This window comes from Anabrus simplex, chromosome 12 (assembly GCF_040414725.1).
Source record: "Anabrus simplex isolate iqAnaSimp1 chromosome 12, ASM4041472v1, whole genome shotgun sequence".
Classification (NCBI taxonomy): Eukaryota; Metazoa; Arthropoda; class Insecta; order Orthoptera; family Tettigoniidae; genus Anabrus; species Anabrus simplex.
Genome location: NC_090276.1, coordinates 39423084 through 39439500, shown reverse-complemented (window position 1 = coordinate 39439500; position 16417 = coordinate 39423084). Strand labels below are relative to the sequence as shown.

Below are 16417 nucleotides of genomic sequence, written 5' to 3'. Positions count from 1 at the left end.
GAATTTTACCAAACAGACGGTATGATGAACTACAGCATACCACAACGCGCTTCTTATTAAATGTTCATTAAACTATTGAACAGGGCAGGAAAAATAATATGACTACGACGAGCATATCAAGACGAGTTATCTGGCCTATTTATAACGAATGCTGTGGAGTAGCGCGGTTCCTCTAGTACTTTATTATATTTTATTTACCTAAAATATATAGCTCATATCTCGAGGATGTTTTTAACATTGAGTTGTTTGTCTGAAGGGCTAGAACTGTGGATTCTTAAATATATTGCCTATTATGTTCTTATTTTCTTCAAGTAGTTCTAAGAATTTCCGCTAAATACCATGGGGCAACTGGCCTTATTTGAAGGCCCCTCGCTGTGTAGTGGTAGCTGCTATCATCGCTACAGCGGGCAAATAGGAGAGATTTCTAATAAACCAGAGTGAAACTGTAAAGTATCATTTTCCGCACTCTTTTGAGTACGGAAAGAAGGTAATTACGTAGTAGTGTGAAATGAAATATGTTACTAGCATAGGCTATGCTATGAGGAGCTGGTTCTAGAGAAGTACACCTCCATATTACAGACCAGGGCCTCTCACGGTCTATGCGCCGGTGCACTGCACGGCGCAAGGTGCAATACGAGACTTCACTAAATCGACCACAGTGCAAATCCCCGCCGCTCTTTCCCTACATCCATCTCACCCGTTCGGTCCGTCTCCGCCTTACTCACCTTCCCCGCTGTTTCTCCCCTCACTGCGAAATGTTCATGTGCGGTGAGCGGAGACACTCAGTTGTATGGGACAACGTTACCGGTGTTAAAAATCTCTTCCTTCAATTTGGTTTGAGCAGACAATTTATCTTCTCTAGCTCTTCTTTTCCTTTTTTCTTTGCAATTATACCAGTAATCGGCTGAGAGCAATTCTAAGAGCGTTCTTTAAATTACGATAAGAAATACTCGCAGGCAATCTAGTTTTCGTAGAAGTCAAAACAGAAAAAAATGTTTTCGCATATGAATCTGGAACCAAACATAAAAATAATCTTAGCTGCTTCTCGATGCAACTTAGGAAAATCTTCCTTCGACAAATTCTGGTTGAATTCAAGCAAAGTCTTTGTAATGAAAACAGACCTTTTTGATGATCGCATAATCATTATCCCACAGATTAAGCATTTGGCTTTCTCGTCACGGCTGCCAAAAAATCGAAAGTTCGCACTTCGATTGAAATGGACTTTCGGAAGTCTTTGCTTTGTTCGAAACAGGTTGCTCCATTACTTTGTTGTTGTCTTGCGCTTATCTACTTCACTGATAAACAAACCGTCTATCACCGAACGCTTCGTCGCCCTCAGCGCACTACACCATCCGAGTCAAGCGGAGGCATGGAGCCTCTGCGCTTCGGTTTGCACGCGTGAGATTTTGGGCGTTTGAGAGGCCCTGTTATAGACAGTAACTATTAGGGATGGGTCCAGTTAGTTCATTTGCTTGAACTAGTTCATTAGATACCGTTCATAGCCTTGAGTCGTTCAAGTGAACTAGTTCAAATGAACGAGGTAGATCATGAGGCGATGTCATAGAATCAGCCCTCGCGGCACTTCGTTCAAACAAACGGGTCAGTTTATTATGAGAACGAACAGAAAAAACTATACAATGCCACCGCCAGTCTGCCTAAGTGAAGAAATGGTATCTACGAGAGACGGAGAGACAGATAAACTTTCTAATTTTGTATAACTCCTTCTCCCCCAGTTGAGAAATGTGCGAGATGTGCTGTCACGTGATCACTAACACGGCACGCCATTGACCATTCGTGTGCAAGCTTATTATTGTCGTTCAAATGAACGAGGTAGTTCATTTGTGCTGTCAACATGTAAACAATTCTCGCGGCACTTCGTTCAATGAACGAAGTCATTCAAATGAACGAAGCGCGAGGTAGTGCGTACATTTTACAACAGATGGTGCTGCTTAGGTCTTCGTTCTCTCACATGCTGTATGCTCGCGTGAACGACCCGTTCAAAATATTTGAACGATCTCGTACCAGTTCAAATAAAAGAGTCGTTCAAATGAACTAGTTAGTTCATGAACGACCCAACTCTAGTAACTATGGTTACTCACCTGTGCCTCCAGGCGGGCGGCAGTCTCCGCAGCGAGCTGGTCCCGGAGCAGGTGAACTTGCGCCACGGCGGCCTGGGTCTGCTGTGCCTGCTGCTCTAGCTGTTCCCGGAGCAGCTGAAGCTCGTGGTGTGCACTAAGGGGAGTCCCCGCGCTGGGCAGGCCGTCTCCACTGGGGCGAAGTGGTTCACTTAGGGGCGACGTGTATGTCTCGCCTCCACTCTGAAATACACACAAGAAATCGCATTACAAACATTACACACACAGAGACGAGCACGTAACAAGGGACTTAAAGGCCATCCACCATTACAGATATACGTAACTCTACTCCATCATAGGACTACGAAACAGTTCACTAATTTATTTATTGACTTTACTGTGAACATAACAGGCCATGAGTCCCAATTACAATGTTCACGACAATTGTTACGTAGACGTTAAAAAATACAAAATAAAAACAAAAACAATATATAGCTAGAATAATCTTAAAGATTAATTCGAGTAACACACAAGTCACATTACTAAAAAAAACCATTAAGGATAATATAACATTATATTACAGTACTAATTCTTATTAAAATTAGTGTAATATTTAAAACAATTATTTTAACAGGATTTAATAAGATGGATTACAGCATTTATACTAGTTTTATTTTTTTAATGTCTTCATAATCTATCAAATTATATTCAGAAGTACAGTGTTACATGTCGAAGTCATACTAAAAATATCAACATAGGGACGAATATTATTGTAGAGTCTCGTTGCTCTGTTAATTCGAGTGTTCTTATGGATTTCAGTCTTAGCCTTTGATAGAAAGACTATATTTCTAGGACGACTTACTTTATGTGGCACATAGAATGTTATTGACTTCAATATATTTGAGTCATCAACTACAAAATTAATTATTTTATTTAGGAAAGTCAAATGCCTTTGCTGGCGGGACCTAGAGTTTACAGTGCACTAAGTCTTCTGGTATGGGCTAAAGCAATTTTGTTACTTTCATTGATCTGACTCTGTCTTATCCTTGGCCTTGACAATATGAAAGTGACTGAGGTATGAGCGATGCTAGTAATACCATTCCTTATGCAGCCAGTCCCTGCTATGAATGGTGTGAAACTGTTGCTCATAGGGTCAGTTGGTACTTGCATTTCAGTGGGCTTGGCAGACTGATATGCAATAGCAAATTCTGGCTTGGTGAGGAGAGCAACGGGAAACTACCTCACTCCTCGTTCCCCTAGTACGCCTTTTCAGTGATGCCTAGGCCATCTATGACAGCTCATGGTGGAACTGTTAAGGATCCAACCAGCCTTAAGGCTGATGACTAAACATACATACATACATACATACATACATACATACATACATACATACATACATACATACATACATACATACATACATAGGAAAGTCAAATCTTTGCAACTTCGTCCATGGCGCAAGCTATTCACACAATGTTCCTTCAGTATACCTAAATAATTTATGAAGGTTGGGTAATTTCCTGTGATTTTATAAGTCATGAATTTTAAAAACTTGTTTTCAGTACTCTCGATAAGATTGATATTCCTTGTGATCCCTGGGTTCCAAATAATTGAGCCATACTCAAGTCTGGACCTAACAAATGAGTTAAACAAGGATAAGAGTGTCTTTAGACGAAATGATAATGAATTCCGTATAATGAAGCCTAACATTTTAAAAGCATTATTCGTATTTTTTGGAACATAGTCTTTAAATCTTAAATAAACATAAGGGTTTAAAGGAATTTATACACTGAAAAAAAAACATTGTTTGCTATTTATGATCGAATAGATCACGTCTTTCGTCTCTGTACTAATTTTTCTGCTAAACTTCCCAGTAGTTCATTTTACATAATATTATGGAATTCGTATTTTACTGAAGAGTTGTATGCTTCAATCAGAACAGTGGACGTGGCAACTCTACTCGCATGATGTTTGTTCTTTGAGTTGCTTTACATAATTATCATCAAAGTGAGTTCTTTATTTGTTCTCTCACCACAGAAAAAAAAATGAAATGGCGTATGGCTTTTAGTGCCGGGATATCCCAGGACGGGTTCGGCTCGCCAAGTGCAGGTCTTTCTATTTGACTCCCGTAGGCGACCTGAGCGTCGTGATGAGGATGAAATGATGATGAAGACAACACATACACCCAGCCCCCGTGCCATTGGAATTAACCAATTAAGGTTAAAATCCCCGACCCGGCCGGGAATCGAACCCGGGATCCTCTGAACCGAAGGCCAATACGCTGACCGTTCAGCCAACGAGTCGGACAGAAAAAAGAAGTTCCTACCGAAAACGTTTGTAAAGAGGTAAAAAGAATGTATTTTTAATGAAAGCTTCTGTATGTAACGTCATTTTGTACTTGTGTGAATGTTCGGTATGCGTGAGAGGACAGATGAAATATTTTGTGATCCCAAGTATGTGAGGCTGAATGTGGGTATAAACGAGCTGGCCTAGCAGGAGTATATGTGTGGATTAGCGTGCGTGTAAGTAGAATTACTTGAATGTTGAATAGGTCCTGTAAATATTATGTAAATAATACAAAAAACCAAACCCCATGGCACTACAGCCCTTGAAGGGCCTTGGCCTACCAAGCGATCGCTCCTCAGCCCAAAGGACTGCAGATTACGAGGTGTCGTGTGGTCAGCACGGCGAATCCTCTCGGCCGTTATTCTTGGGGCCGCTATCTCACCGTCAGATAGCTCCTCAATTCTAATCAGGTAGGCTGAGTGGACCTCGAACCAGCCCTTAAGTCCAGGTAAAAAGCCCTGACCTGGCCGGGAATCGAACCCGGGGCCTCCGGGTGAGAAGCAGGCACGCTACCCCTACATCACGGGGCTGGCTTGTAAATAATACGTATATATATATATATATAATATATATATAACTATTGGTAAATGTATATAAGAACTTTATGTAGCCTACACTTGTAATCATTTCATATTGTAATTTTAAGTGGACCGGGCGAGTTGGCCGTGCGCGTAGAGGCGCGCGGCTGTGAGCTTGCATCCGGGAGATAGTAGGTTCGAACCCCACTATCGGCAGCCCTGAAGATGGTTTTCCGTGGTTTCCCATTTTCACACCAGGCAAATGCTGGGGCTGTACCTTAATTAAGGCCACGGCCGCTTCCTTCCAACTCCTAGGCCTTTCCTATCTCATCGTCGCCATAAGACCTATCTGTGTCGGTGCGACGTAAAGCCCCTAGCAAAAAAAAATTACGTGGGGATGGAGGCACCTTCGTGTATGTGGGGCTATGCCCTTTCTTCATTAACCATCCCTGACTTGTATCTACACATGAAAAAAAAATAACAATAATTTACTTAAAGCCGAGCTCGATAGCTGCAGTCGCTTATAAGTGCGGCCAGTATCCGGTATTCGGGAGATAGTGGGTTCGAGCCCCAGTGTCGGCAGCCGTAAAGATGGTTTTCCGTGGTTTCCCATTTTCACACCAGGCAAATGCTGGGGCTGTACCTTAATTAAGGCCACGGCCGCTTCCTTCCAACTCCTAGGCCTTTCCTTTCCCATCGTCGCCATAAAACCTATCTATGTCGGAACGACGTAAAGCCAATAGAAAAAAAGTGGTTTGACAGATAGTGCTGGAGGGAGAAACATTGCACGGTTTGCCACATTCCTTTCTCCTTCCCTTCGCTTCCGTATCACTTGTTCGTTCGTTCAAACCGCTGTGTTTGACATTACATTATGTACAAAAGAGTGGACAGCAATGAGAAGAGAAAAAAGGAATATGAAGAAAATGAACTAGGTTAAGTTAAGGAAGAATCGATTAAAGGAGGCTTACGGAGAAAAAACTGCCAAGTTCCTGTCAGAAGATAAAGAGTTAACGAGGGTTGGTATGCGGATAAATAAACTTCTTTGAACGAGAGAGAGGCGCGGGAATACGGAATATAAAGGGGCGGATTAATCCTGATTTTGAGAGTTGGAACATATAAGGAAAAGAAGGATGCAAATTCAGGAGAACGAAATAAACTGTTAGCAGCGTCATATAGGAATCTAAGGTCGGCTACTTTCCTGCGACTAGATAACGGGCGAAGGTTTAACTTATCCAGTATCTGATTACTACTGAAGCCAGTCCGACTTCACTGTGCTGGTCTTAACAGGCGCCATGGGCGCAACTATGATGTATAGAGTAAGAACAGTTCGTAATAATAATATTATAAACAACTTACTAGAGGCGACCGACGGCTGGAATTAGAGGCTGGCGGTGGCGGCAGGATATCGAGCCTCAGGGGGCGCTGATTGGTTGGTTGAGCAGTAGACATTTGCTGCTGGGTTTCCGTTGGAGTGTCCTGAAGTGAGCTGGTGTCATCCACAGCCAAAGTGTCACAGCTGATCGGATCCGAAATCGTATCTGAAAATCAGAAGAGAAGCAGGTATTTTAAAATTTGAGTTGTCGAGTTGATTCCCATAACTTTTAGACCACGAATGGCAGTTATATCTGGAACTAATAATAATCATCATCATGCTACAATCAACATACTATAGTGTAGTGATATTTCTCCATATTATTATTATTATTATTATTATTATTATTATTATTTTTGCTAGCGGCTTTACGTCGCACCGACACAGATAGGTCTTATGGCGACGATGGGATAGGAAAGACCTAGGAGTTGGAAGGAAGCGGCCGTGGCCTTAATTAAGGTACAGCCCCAGCATTTGCCTGGTGTGAAAATGGGAAACCACGGAAAACCATTTTCAGGGCTGCCGATAGTGGGATTCGAACCTACTATCTCCCGGATGCAAGCTCACAGCCGCGCGCCTCTACGCGCACGGCCAACTCGCCCGGTATTATTATTATTATTATTATTATTATTATTATTATTATTATTATTTACCACATAACATACGGATTTTATGATTGGTCTAGTGAAAAGGGGTAAGCCTCACGTACATTAGCTACAGACCCACTAAGCTAATATTCACAATAATTACATTATTCACATAATTACAGTCACACAGTAATTCATTCACTCGACAACACTTTCAATACCTTTCATTCCCGTTCATGCACACACAGAGATTCACATCTTATTTACATGGTTTATAAACTGCGTTAGATGAAAGGCTTTTATTTTAGATGGTAGTTCATTCCAGAGTCATGCGGAGCGGCCGTAGTAACCCGATTGTTGGGAGGTGGTACGGGCAAACGGAGGGACAAGATTAACGCCTCTGAGGACACAGCGAAAGGATAGAGAAAGGTGGAGAAAAGGGTCAAGGTTAATGGAGCCGGCGAGGGATTTTCGAAGGAAGATCAAGTCGGTTCTTTTAACAATGGTTTCTACAGAGAGGAAGTTAGCCAAATGAAGGTGGGAGCGGTAAGTTATATCCTCGGAAGATTCAAATAATATAACCGATCTATTGCGAGGTTTGACGCTCAATAGATCCCAACAGGCAATGCCCACAAAGAAACACAGTGCAACACTAGCGTCAAATTAGGAGAGCGAAGATAAAACTAAGCCTAAACACCACGCAAAGGAAGAATGTATGTCGAAATGAACTGAGAGGTTAAAAGTAGACAGAACATTTTTTACAACTCTTTCACTTTCGACTTAAATACAATTTTCGACTTTAGTTTTATATCTCAAAATTGGATAAATAATTTTAATACATTCAGGAGTAACAATACACAGTCCTCAGAATTGCAGAAAACATTGAGAAATCAACTTCAGTACAGCCTTCAAAATTGACCATCCAAATTTTTATCGTAAGAAGTGATTTATGATGACTAAAGAGCGGAGTTTTATGTAGTAACAGGTTAGAATGCAAACTAATTTGGTTGGTAGGAAGTGTCGGCCACCCGCTCTTCCATAATATAGTAAGAGTAACAAATTATAGGGGTTCTGACGGGCCATACCCCTTAAGCTTATGCAAATCCCATAGCACAGTCGTTGTGAAGGTAGACTATGCATGCTACTCACTTCAGTAAGTTTGCATTCTAACCTATTAATGCATCAAAATCCGGGCTCTAATGATGACGATGCTTGTTGTTTAAAGGGGCCTAACATCCGAGGTCATCGGCCCCAGTGATTTATAGAAATTTCAACATTATTGAACTCAGCACCAAAGATCGATAACCGAATAGCATCGTCAATTACTCCTTGTCCCTTGTGGTTCCACGTAAAATTATGTGCTCACGATATTGTCAACAGTCTCGTAAAATTACAATCTTATTTCGTTATTCAACCCCAATTTTGTTTACTTAATGTCTGCAAAACTTGCGTTGTAATCCATTTTATGGAGGTTCTACGATGTGTTTTCGTTGTATCTGGAGACTTTTTTTTTTTTTACAAGTTGCTTTACGTCGCACCGACACAGGTCTTATGGCGACGATGGGACAGGAAAGGGCTAGGAATTGGAAGGAAGCGTCCGTGGCCTTAATTAAGGCACAGACCCAGCATTTGCCTGGTGTTAAAATGGGAAACCACGGAAAACCATTTTCAGGGCTGCCGACAGTGGGGTCTGAACCCACTATTTCCCGAATACTCGATACTAGCCGCACTTAAGCGACTGCTGCTATCGAGCTCGGTGGTATCTGGAGATAAAAAATAATATTTCGTTCATTTTGATGGAATCATATGGTTCTACAAACCTCTAGATAACGATTTAGTAGAGAAAAATACATCTATTATTTCCGAATTTTTCTATCTTACATGCTGAATTTAATTTTTCTCGAGCAATATTCCATTCAAATTTACGACACTTTCTTGCAACATCCCAAAAATTTTCGTTGTGTGTGAATTTGTGATTTATGTGAATTTATGTGCAAATTTTGTAAATTTTGAGCGAATTTCAAAGTTATTCCGTTGTAATTGGATCGGAAAATATTGATGATAATGACGCGGATCTGACCCATGTTAATGAAGAGGAAAACTGCTCATGACAGGAAATGCTGAAAACCGCGATTTGGATGCACCGATCGGTTGCTGTCACATGTCTGAGCATCTCCCGAGTACATCCCTGTGTCATTACGTGTGAATGGTGAGAGGAGCAGACGTGTTTAATGACCAGTTGAATGCAACACAGAATGGTGCTCACGATAAAACAGGTCGTGTTCAATGTCGAGTGTTATGCGAGGCACGATTCGTACAAAAACCAGTTTGCGCAAGACTGGAAGTGTTTTGGCAAAACCTCCAACAAAGTCTGCAATGCAAAAGTTTGTGGCAAAATGGCGTGAAACGGACTCTGTAGCGAATAAAAACGGTAACTACCCAACATGAGTTCGTACATCAAAGAACATTGTTCGAGTGATGGAAACCCTGGAACGAAGGTCGAAGAAATCTCAACACCGTTTTTCTGTGCAAGTGGGGATTAAAAGACCGTCGTGTTGTAACCTGGAAGAACAGACGATTGAACACCTGGTCCAACGCTGTCCTCTTTATTCGTACCCTGGCACTCCTGATGAGGTGTTCGCTCTCACACCTCGTTTATCTGAATGGCTGAGAAGGATGGACTTTAAAGTTTGATTTTGCCTTGTATATATATTGTATAAAATCACCATACGATTAAATAAACAAATTATCAAAAAGAATCTCCATCTGTATCCTTACAAATTTACTGTTGTGGATGCGTTTAAGGAGTTCAGAAGAACGTTCGCGTGTTGAGTTCTGCCGGTGGTTTGTGAGTAAAGTGGAGTCCGGACTTTCGGATCCTCAGCTGTTCATTTCTTCCGATGACGCCATTTCCACCATCTTGTGTGATGTCCATCAACGAGAGTCAATCGCGTGTCAATTCTATTGCAAATATTTCCTGGGGCAGTTTTATTTTGCCTTCCCGGTATAATGGATTAGTTTTAGTTACTCGTATCAATTTCTTTTCATTAGCTTTTAATTTATCCTTATAAATAATCAGTCGTATCAGCACACTAAATTTTATTTTGAAACCTGTGTTCGGACTCTAAGGTCCATCATTAGTGTTGAAATTATTTTAAGAACATTTGAACTTACATGAGTGTGTTGTCACATTGAGTTTTAAAAACAGAGCCCTGTTGAGATTTACTGTAAAATACGAAAAAATAAAAACACGTGTAAAGGTTGTATACAAGAAATGTAGAACTTAATAATGATGTTATAAAAATATCTGACATAACATAGTAGGATTAGATCATAGCTAAGTATTAGATTAATTAAAACATTTAATTGATACCTTAAGATATTAAACTGTAGATAATTTAGTGTATATTTAACTCTTCATGTAGGTGTATGTATGGTCGGACAGAATAGCAGGCTTCATAGCCTGAGTCCCGCGAAATAAATAAATAAATAAATAAATAAATAAATAAATAAATAAATAAATAAATAAATAAATAAATAAATAGGAAGGGCTAGATTATCCTCGTGTTCAGGCTTTTGATCTAGTATTAGACGAACGTTCAGCTTTAAGTACAGGGCACGCTGGAAGCACATGATACTACGTCACCTCAAGGTTGTGAACAATATGTTGCTTGTGACTGTTTCATTTACAATTTTATCAGGCTCCTTTATCTGCGCCGGGAATAACTCAATATTTTCGCGGGTATTTAGTTCAAATCCACAATTACTGTACCTTTAATAATTAATTTCATGTCCTATTCGATCCCTAAAAAGGTATGATTATTGTTATAAATGTGTTCCGCAAAAGCTGAATATTTGTTTTAGTTTATTGCCTTGAAATGCTCTTTATATCTTTGATTTAAGGCTCGGCCAGTCCTTCCTATGTAACACATTTTCCAGTCGTTACAAGTGAACCTATATATACTCCCAAATTGGTTTAGATATCCTTTTTGTTGATACTATGTGCATTAAATGTATGTTCCGATATTTTATTTCTGGTTCTACATGCTGTTTTGAGTTGACATTTCTTAAATATATTAGCGATTTTAAAATCTGATTTCCAAAATACGCAAATGTTACAAACTGACTACGTTCAGAGATCTCCTTTCTTCTCTCATGGTTTTCCTTTTTTTCTCCACTTTCTTTTTTACGTATAATTTTGTCTACCATTTCTGGGTTGTAGCCATTTGATTTATTAATTTATTTTATTTTATAATTTCTTTCAGTTTGTTTTCATAACTATAATAATAAGTACTGCCATAGGCACTGTTAATAAGATGGCTCTGATATTTTATAATGATTATAATTAGCTTTTAATTACTATGTTACACCCAATATCATTGTATTTTGCCATTTGTAACTTGTCAGTTTTCTCTGAATGTGTAACTATGAGAAAATAAAACCGTGTCTGTTAATATCAAGCAGAAGTCAAACATGATTATTTTAAAAAGGTATGTTTTCGTGCGACTATCGTGTAGCCTATTTTTATACTGTACTCCAATCAACATTTCATTGAGTATGGAACGAGGAAACATTACTAGTCACAACTGAACGTGACTGCTCCAGTGTCCTGCCGAGTGTGTTCGCACTCTCGCTTGACTGTAAGGTGCACCTGGCACGTAAGCCACCCGCCTTTCAGTCATGCCAGCCCGGCGACACTCTGCTGTTTAATGATACACAAAAGACTCATCATTTAACAGACCTTATAGATTTTAAGTTTACTGAAGACGTATGTATCGTAACGACACTCTAAATATTTTATCTCTACTATTAAACGTTTCTCCATTGTAAGCTGGAAGATGCCCCCAAGAGGGACGAAACATGTTCCTTTAACTTTATTTTAAAGAATAGACTTTCCAAATATTATAAAGGTCGAACTTTTCCTGGATAATATAAAACTGTACACCTTAGCTAGTCAAAGAGAAGACATCACTCTAATGCCCAGTTTCTTCAACTCTGTGTTAAATTTTACTTAACAAATGTTAACTAACAGTTGTTATTAATTTAACAGCTCGGTTAAAATTACCCTGTTTCACGAACATATGCCCAACATTTGTTAGAAAACAACTGTTAAACACGTTTCCGTGAGATTTCTGAACGCGTTTGGCATTGAGCGTCTTTTGCTTCTTTACATAAAGCGCTCCTAGCGGTGCGTTGAAATACTATTTTGTCACACATGGTTGACATTATACACGGCCGACTGGATCCCTCGCTGCGCTGAGCTAGCTAGAGCGACGCATCAAGTCGGCAGTGCATCATTATAGCATGACGATTATATTGGTCATGATTATAGGTTATGCTTGGCGCAGATCGCTAAGACGTAAACGTGTCAAGTAAGAGACAACAAAGGCTTTATTATTATTATTAATTCGAGACAAATGTTGTTATAGAATTAATTTGAAAGTATGCGAGTGTGCTTGAAACATGAAGGTGGTACTTGCTTTACGTCGCACCGACACAGATAGGTCTTATGGCGACGATGGGAGAGGAGAGGCCTAGGAAGTGGAAGGAAACGACCGTGGCCTTAAGGTACAGCCCCGGCATTTTCCTGGTGTGAAAATGGGAAACCACTGAAAAACTCTTCATGGCTGCCGACAGTGGGGCTCGAACCCACTATCTCCCGATTACTGGATACTGGCCGCACTTAAACGACTGCAGCTATCGAACTCTGTGAAACATGAAGGAACATTCAATATATTCTTATATGGATGCAATCTAAGGGTCCTACATCACGGGGAAAATGTGATAATTGATATGTCTTGAATGATTTTCGGGCATTCTTTTACTGCGGGCAAAATAATGTAATGATGCAATGGCAGCAGCAATTCTATGCAGAATTCTACACACTTTTGTCTTGCACTCATGAACATAGTCGTCTACATGAAAAGAGTCTGAAGCATAACATATAAGAACTATAATCAACTGTTGCACTGGAGACACTGATAAATTTCAATCTGTGGGAAACTCTAAATTATTTTCAACTTCTTCTAGTACTTAGTTTATTATGACTTTGGTAATTAGATATCTTTGTAGTAAACTTTCTCTTGACAACTAGAAAAAGTATTCTTTTCTTAGTATGGGTCATCCTTTTACTTCTTCAGTTTATAAATAATGTTCATACATTAGTAAAGCTTCAATAGTACGTCTTCTACATGCTACCATTTTGAAATATATTTTAACAGCTGTTAAGAGGTTTAACACAGGGCTGCTGCCATGTTATTGATAATTTGTTAGAGTTAACAATTCTTGATGAGACGGCCATTTGGTTAAATTATGTTGCAAGCCTCCTTAACAGCACTCTTGACAATTCTAAAAAGTCGTTTTCTTAGTATGGGTCTTACTTTGCCTTCTTTAGTTTATAAAGTCTTCATAAAGCAAAACGCTTCAATCCTACGTCTTCTACATGCTACCATTCTGAAATATATTATAACAGCTGTTAATATGTTTAACACAAGTATTAACAATATGTTAGAGTTAACAATTTTTGATGAGACTGACATTTTGTTAAATTACGTGTTCAGTCTCCTTAACAGCAGTGTTAACACTTAACATTCGTTGAGGAAACTGGGCCTTAATAAATTAAAGAGTGTATATTATTAAAAATTCTAGAGCTCATCAAGAGGGGGTCGCTAAGTGAAGCAAGACAGCGTAGGAAGGCTTCACAGCGGTCAAAGCAGCCTTGAGCTAAAATACATAACATAGTTTTTACATGGCAGCACCGACCGTCCGGCTGCGTCCATAACACAATCAATCTACCAGACGTGCACAAGACAGTAAAGAGGTTGTTAAAAATACACAGACATTTAAAATATACAACAAAGCGTTTACATAGGCGCTCCTTGGATACATGCAATAACTTACAATAGAAGAACATTGTCCGTAAACATTCAAGTTAATATCTGCGCAGTCCCCTTTAGACAAAGAATAACTTTAATATATTCTCTTAATGTGCCGTAACCCATCGGCAGCAAGACCACAAAGACAGGCGGCTACACCCCGCCGACAGAATGTACAACATTTCGCACGTACAGCCGGAACTTGCTTGTCTGCTTCAAGCGGTACTAGGCGAGATATGGGTAAATATGGATCTGGATAACGACGTAATTAAAATAAGAAAACTGTGAGCTTGCATCCGGGAGATAGTAGGTTCGAATCCCACTATCGGCAGCCCTGAAGATGGTTTTCCGTGGTTTCCCATTTTCACACCAGGCAAATGCTGGGGCTGTACATTAATTAAGGCCACGGCCGCTTCCTTCCAACTCCTAGACCTTTCCTATCCAATCGTCGCCATAAGACCTATCTGTGTCGGCGCGACGTAAAGCCCCTAGCAAAAAAAAAAAAAAAAAAAAAAATATGGCGTTGCAGTCCTGAAGGGTCGTGGCTTACGGAACTACCTCAGCCTGAAAACCTGAAGATTAGGAGTCAGCGTGAGGAATCCGTTTGGCCGCTATTCTTGCGTTTCTAGAGCAGGGCCACATCTCGCCGTCAGATAGCTCCACAATTATTCTGATGTAGGGGTTCGTATACAAACTAACTCATACTGGATTCTTGAAATTGAAAATAAGTCCTTGTGGTACCACATAAAATTAGATGCCCCGTGGCAAAGATCACAGATGCGAAATATTGCAATTTCCTTTCGTTATTCAACACAAATTTTGTACACTTAACAATGTGTGTGAAAAATGCGTTGTGTTCCATTTTGTTACGATTCTCCTGTGTGTTTCCGTGATATCTGGAGAGTGCGAGTGATTTCTGAGGTGAAGTGGGGTCAGGACGTTAGGATCCTCAGATTTTCATTTATTCAGATGAAGCCACTTCCAGCATCTCGAAGCAGTCCTCAACTTCACGCAAAGTCTCAGACCGGGCTAGAAATCGAACCGAAGGCCTCTGAGTAAGAAGCTAGCTAATTTATACTAACAAAATTATTATTTGTACATCCTATCAGTCATCCCAGGGTAAAACCAGGTAAGTCTATTATTCAAGAATACAAACCAGTCCCCGTTAAGAACCAGATAAGTTGAGTTATCTTAATACTCTGAATAATACCGTTGATGTTTTCATGACCCGTACTTATACACATGATATAGGCTTTTTGGGTTTATGCCGTGTCAAGAAAATATGAAGAAGTTCTTTACGTTTCGCAGAGAGCTCCTCGCATTTTTGTTATTTTAACTACGTCGTAAAGGAACTTTTCCGATTAGCTGAACCTTCACTTATCCAGATCTCGCCTAGTTCCGCTTGAAACAGACAAGCAAGAGTTCCGGTTTCTCTGCGAAACGTTAAGATATTCACCTTATTTTCTTGACACGGCATAAGCCCAAACATCCTATATCATATCTACTCTGATTACTGTAAATATAAGAGGCTTCATCCAGATAAGTCAGTTTGTCTTGTGTGTAGTCTATTTTCTGTGGTTACTGTGGAGGCTGATATACAACGCAGGGTAAATAATGGATGGATGAATTGGAAGCAATTGAGTGGAGTATTGTGTGATAAGAAGGTCAGTTGCAGGATGAAAGGAAAGCTATATAAATCTGTTGGTAATAATAATAATAATAATAATAATAATAATAATAATAATAATAATAATAATAATAATAATAATAATAATAATAATAATAATAATAATGGCGTTTGGCTTCTAGTGCCGGGAGTGTCCGAGGACATGTTCGGCTCGCCAGGTGCAGGTCTTTTGATTTGACACCCGTAGGCGACCTGCGTGTCGTGATGAGGATGAAATGATGATGAAGACCACACACAAACCTAGCCCCCGAGCCAGCGAAATTAACCAATGATGGTTAAAATTCCCGACCCTGCCGGGAATCGAACCCGGGACCCCTGTGACCACAAGTCAGCACGCTAACCATTTAGCCATGGAGCCGGACATAAATCTGTGGTGAGACCTGCGATGCTTTATAGTGCAGAAACTCGGCGGATCACAAAAGCCCAAGAGAGAAAGATGGAAGTGGGAGAAATGAGAATGTTAAGATGGATGAGTGGAGTTGCAAGAAAGGACAGAGTAAGGAATGATTACATCAGAGGATCAGTGAAAGTGGAACCCATAGGAAAGACGGTTCAAGAAAGTAGGCTAAGATGGTATGACCATTTGCAGAGAAGAGGGGAGAACTACGTGGGGAAAAGAATTGGAAACCTGGAAATTAAAGGGCCAAGGAAGAGAGGAAGATCAACAATGAGATGGAAAGACAAAGTAGAAGGGGACCTAAGAGAAAAAGTTTGGAAGAGGGAAGAAGCATTGGATTGACATTTATGGAAAAGAAGAATCCACCAAAACAATGCTGACTCTACGTGATGTGGGAAAAGGCTGAGATAAAGAAGAAGAAGAAGAAGAAGAAGAAGAAGAAGAAGAAGAAGACGACTGTGGAGGTGAACATTATTGTCTTATAAATGAATTGTTGATAGTGAATTTACACAACTGCTTCTCTTAAGGATAACTATTAAGTCTTACTGACAATAAACAAA

General features: G+C 39.9%; 1 protein-coding gene across 2 annotated transcripts in view; it reads right to left on the bottom strand.

Annotated features, from left to right (window-relative positions):
- Window positions 1-16417, bottom strand: part of LOC136884449 (carboxyl-terminal PDZ ligand of neuronal nitric oxide synthase protein) — a 627954-nt gene that overhangs the window by 33877 nt on the left and 577660 nt on the right. For both annotated transcript variants that reach the window (XM_067156624.2, XM_067156625.2), the window contains 2 exons: window positions 6296-6477; window positions 2100-2318 (listed from right to left, as the gene is read on the bottom strand). In XM_067156624.2, the coding sequence (XP_067012725.2) occupies window positions 2100-2318; window positions 6296-6477 (401 nt within the window). The remainder of the gene's footprint in view (window positions 1-2099; window positions 2319-6295; window positions 6478-16417) is intronic.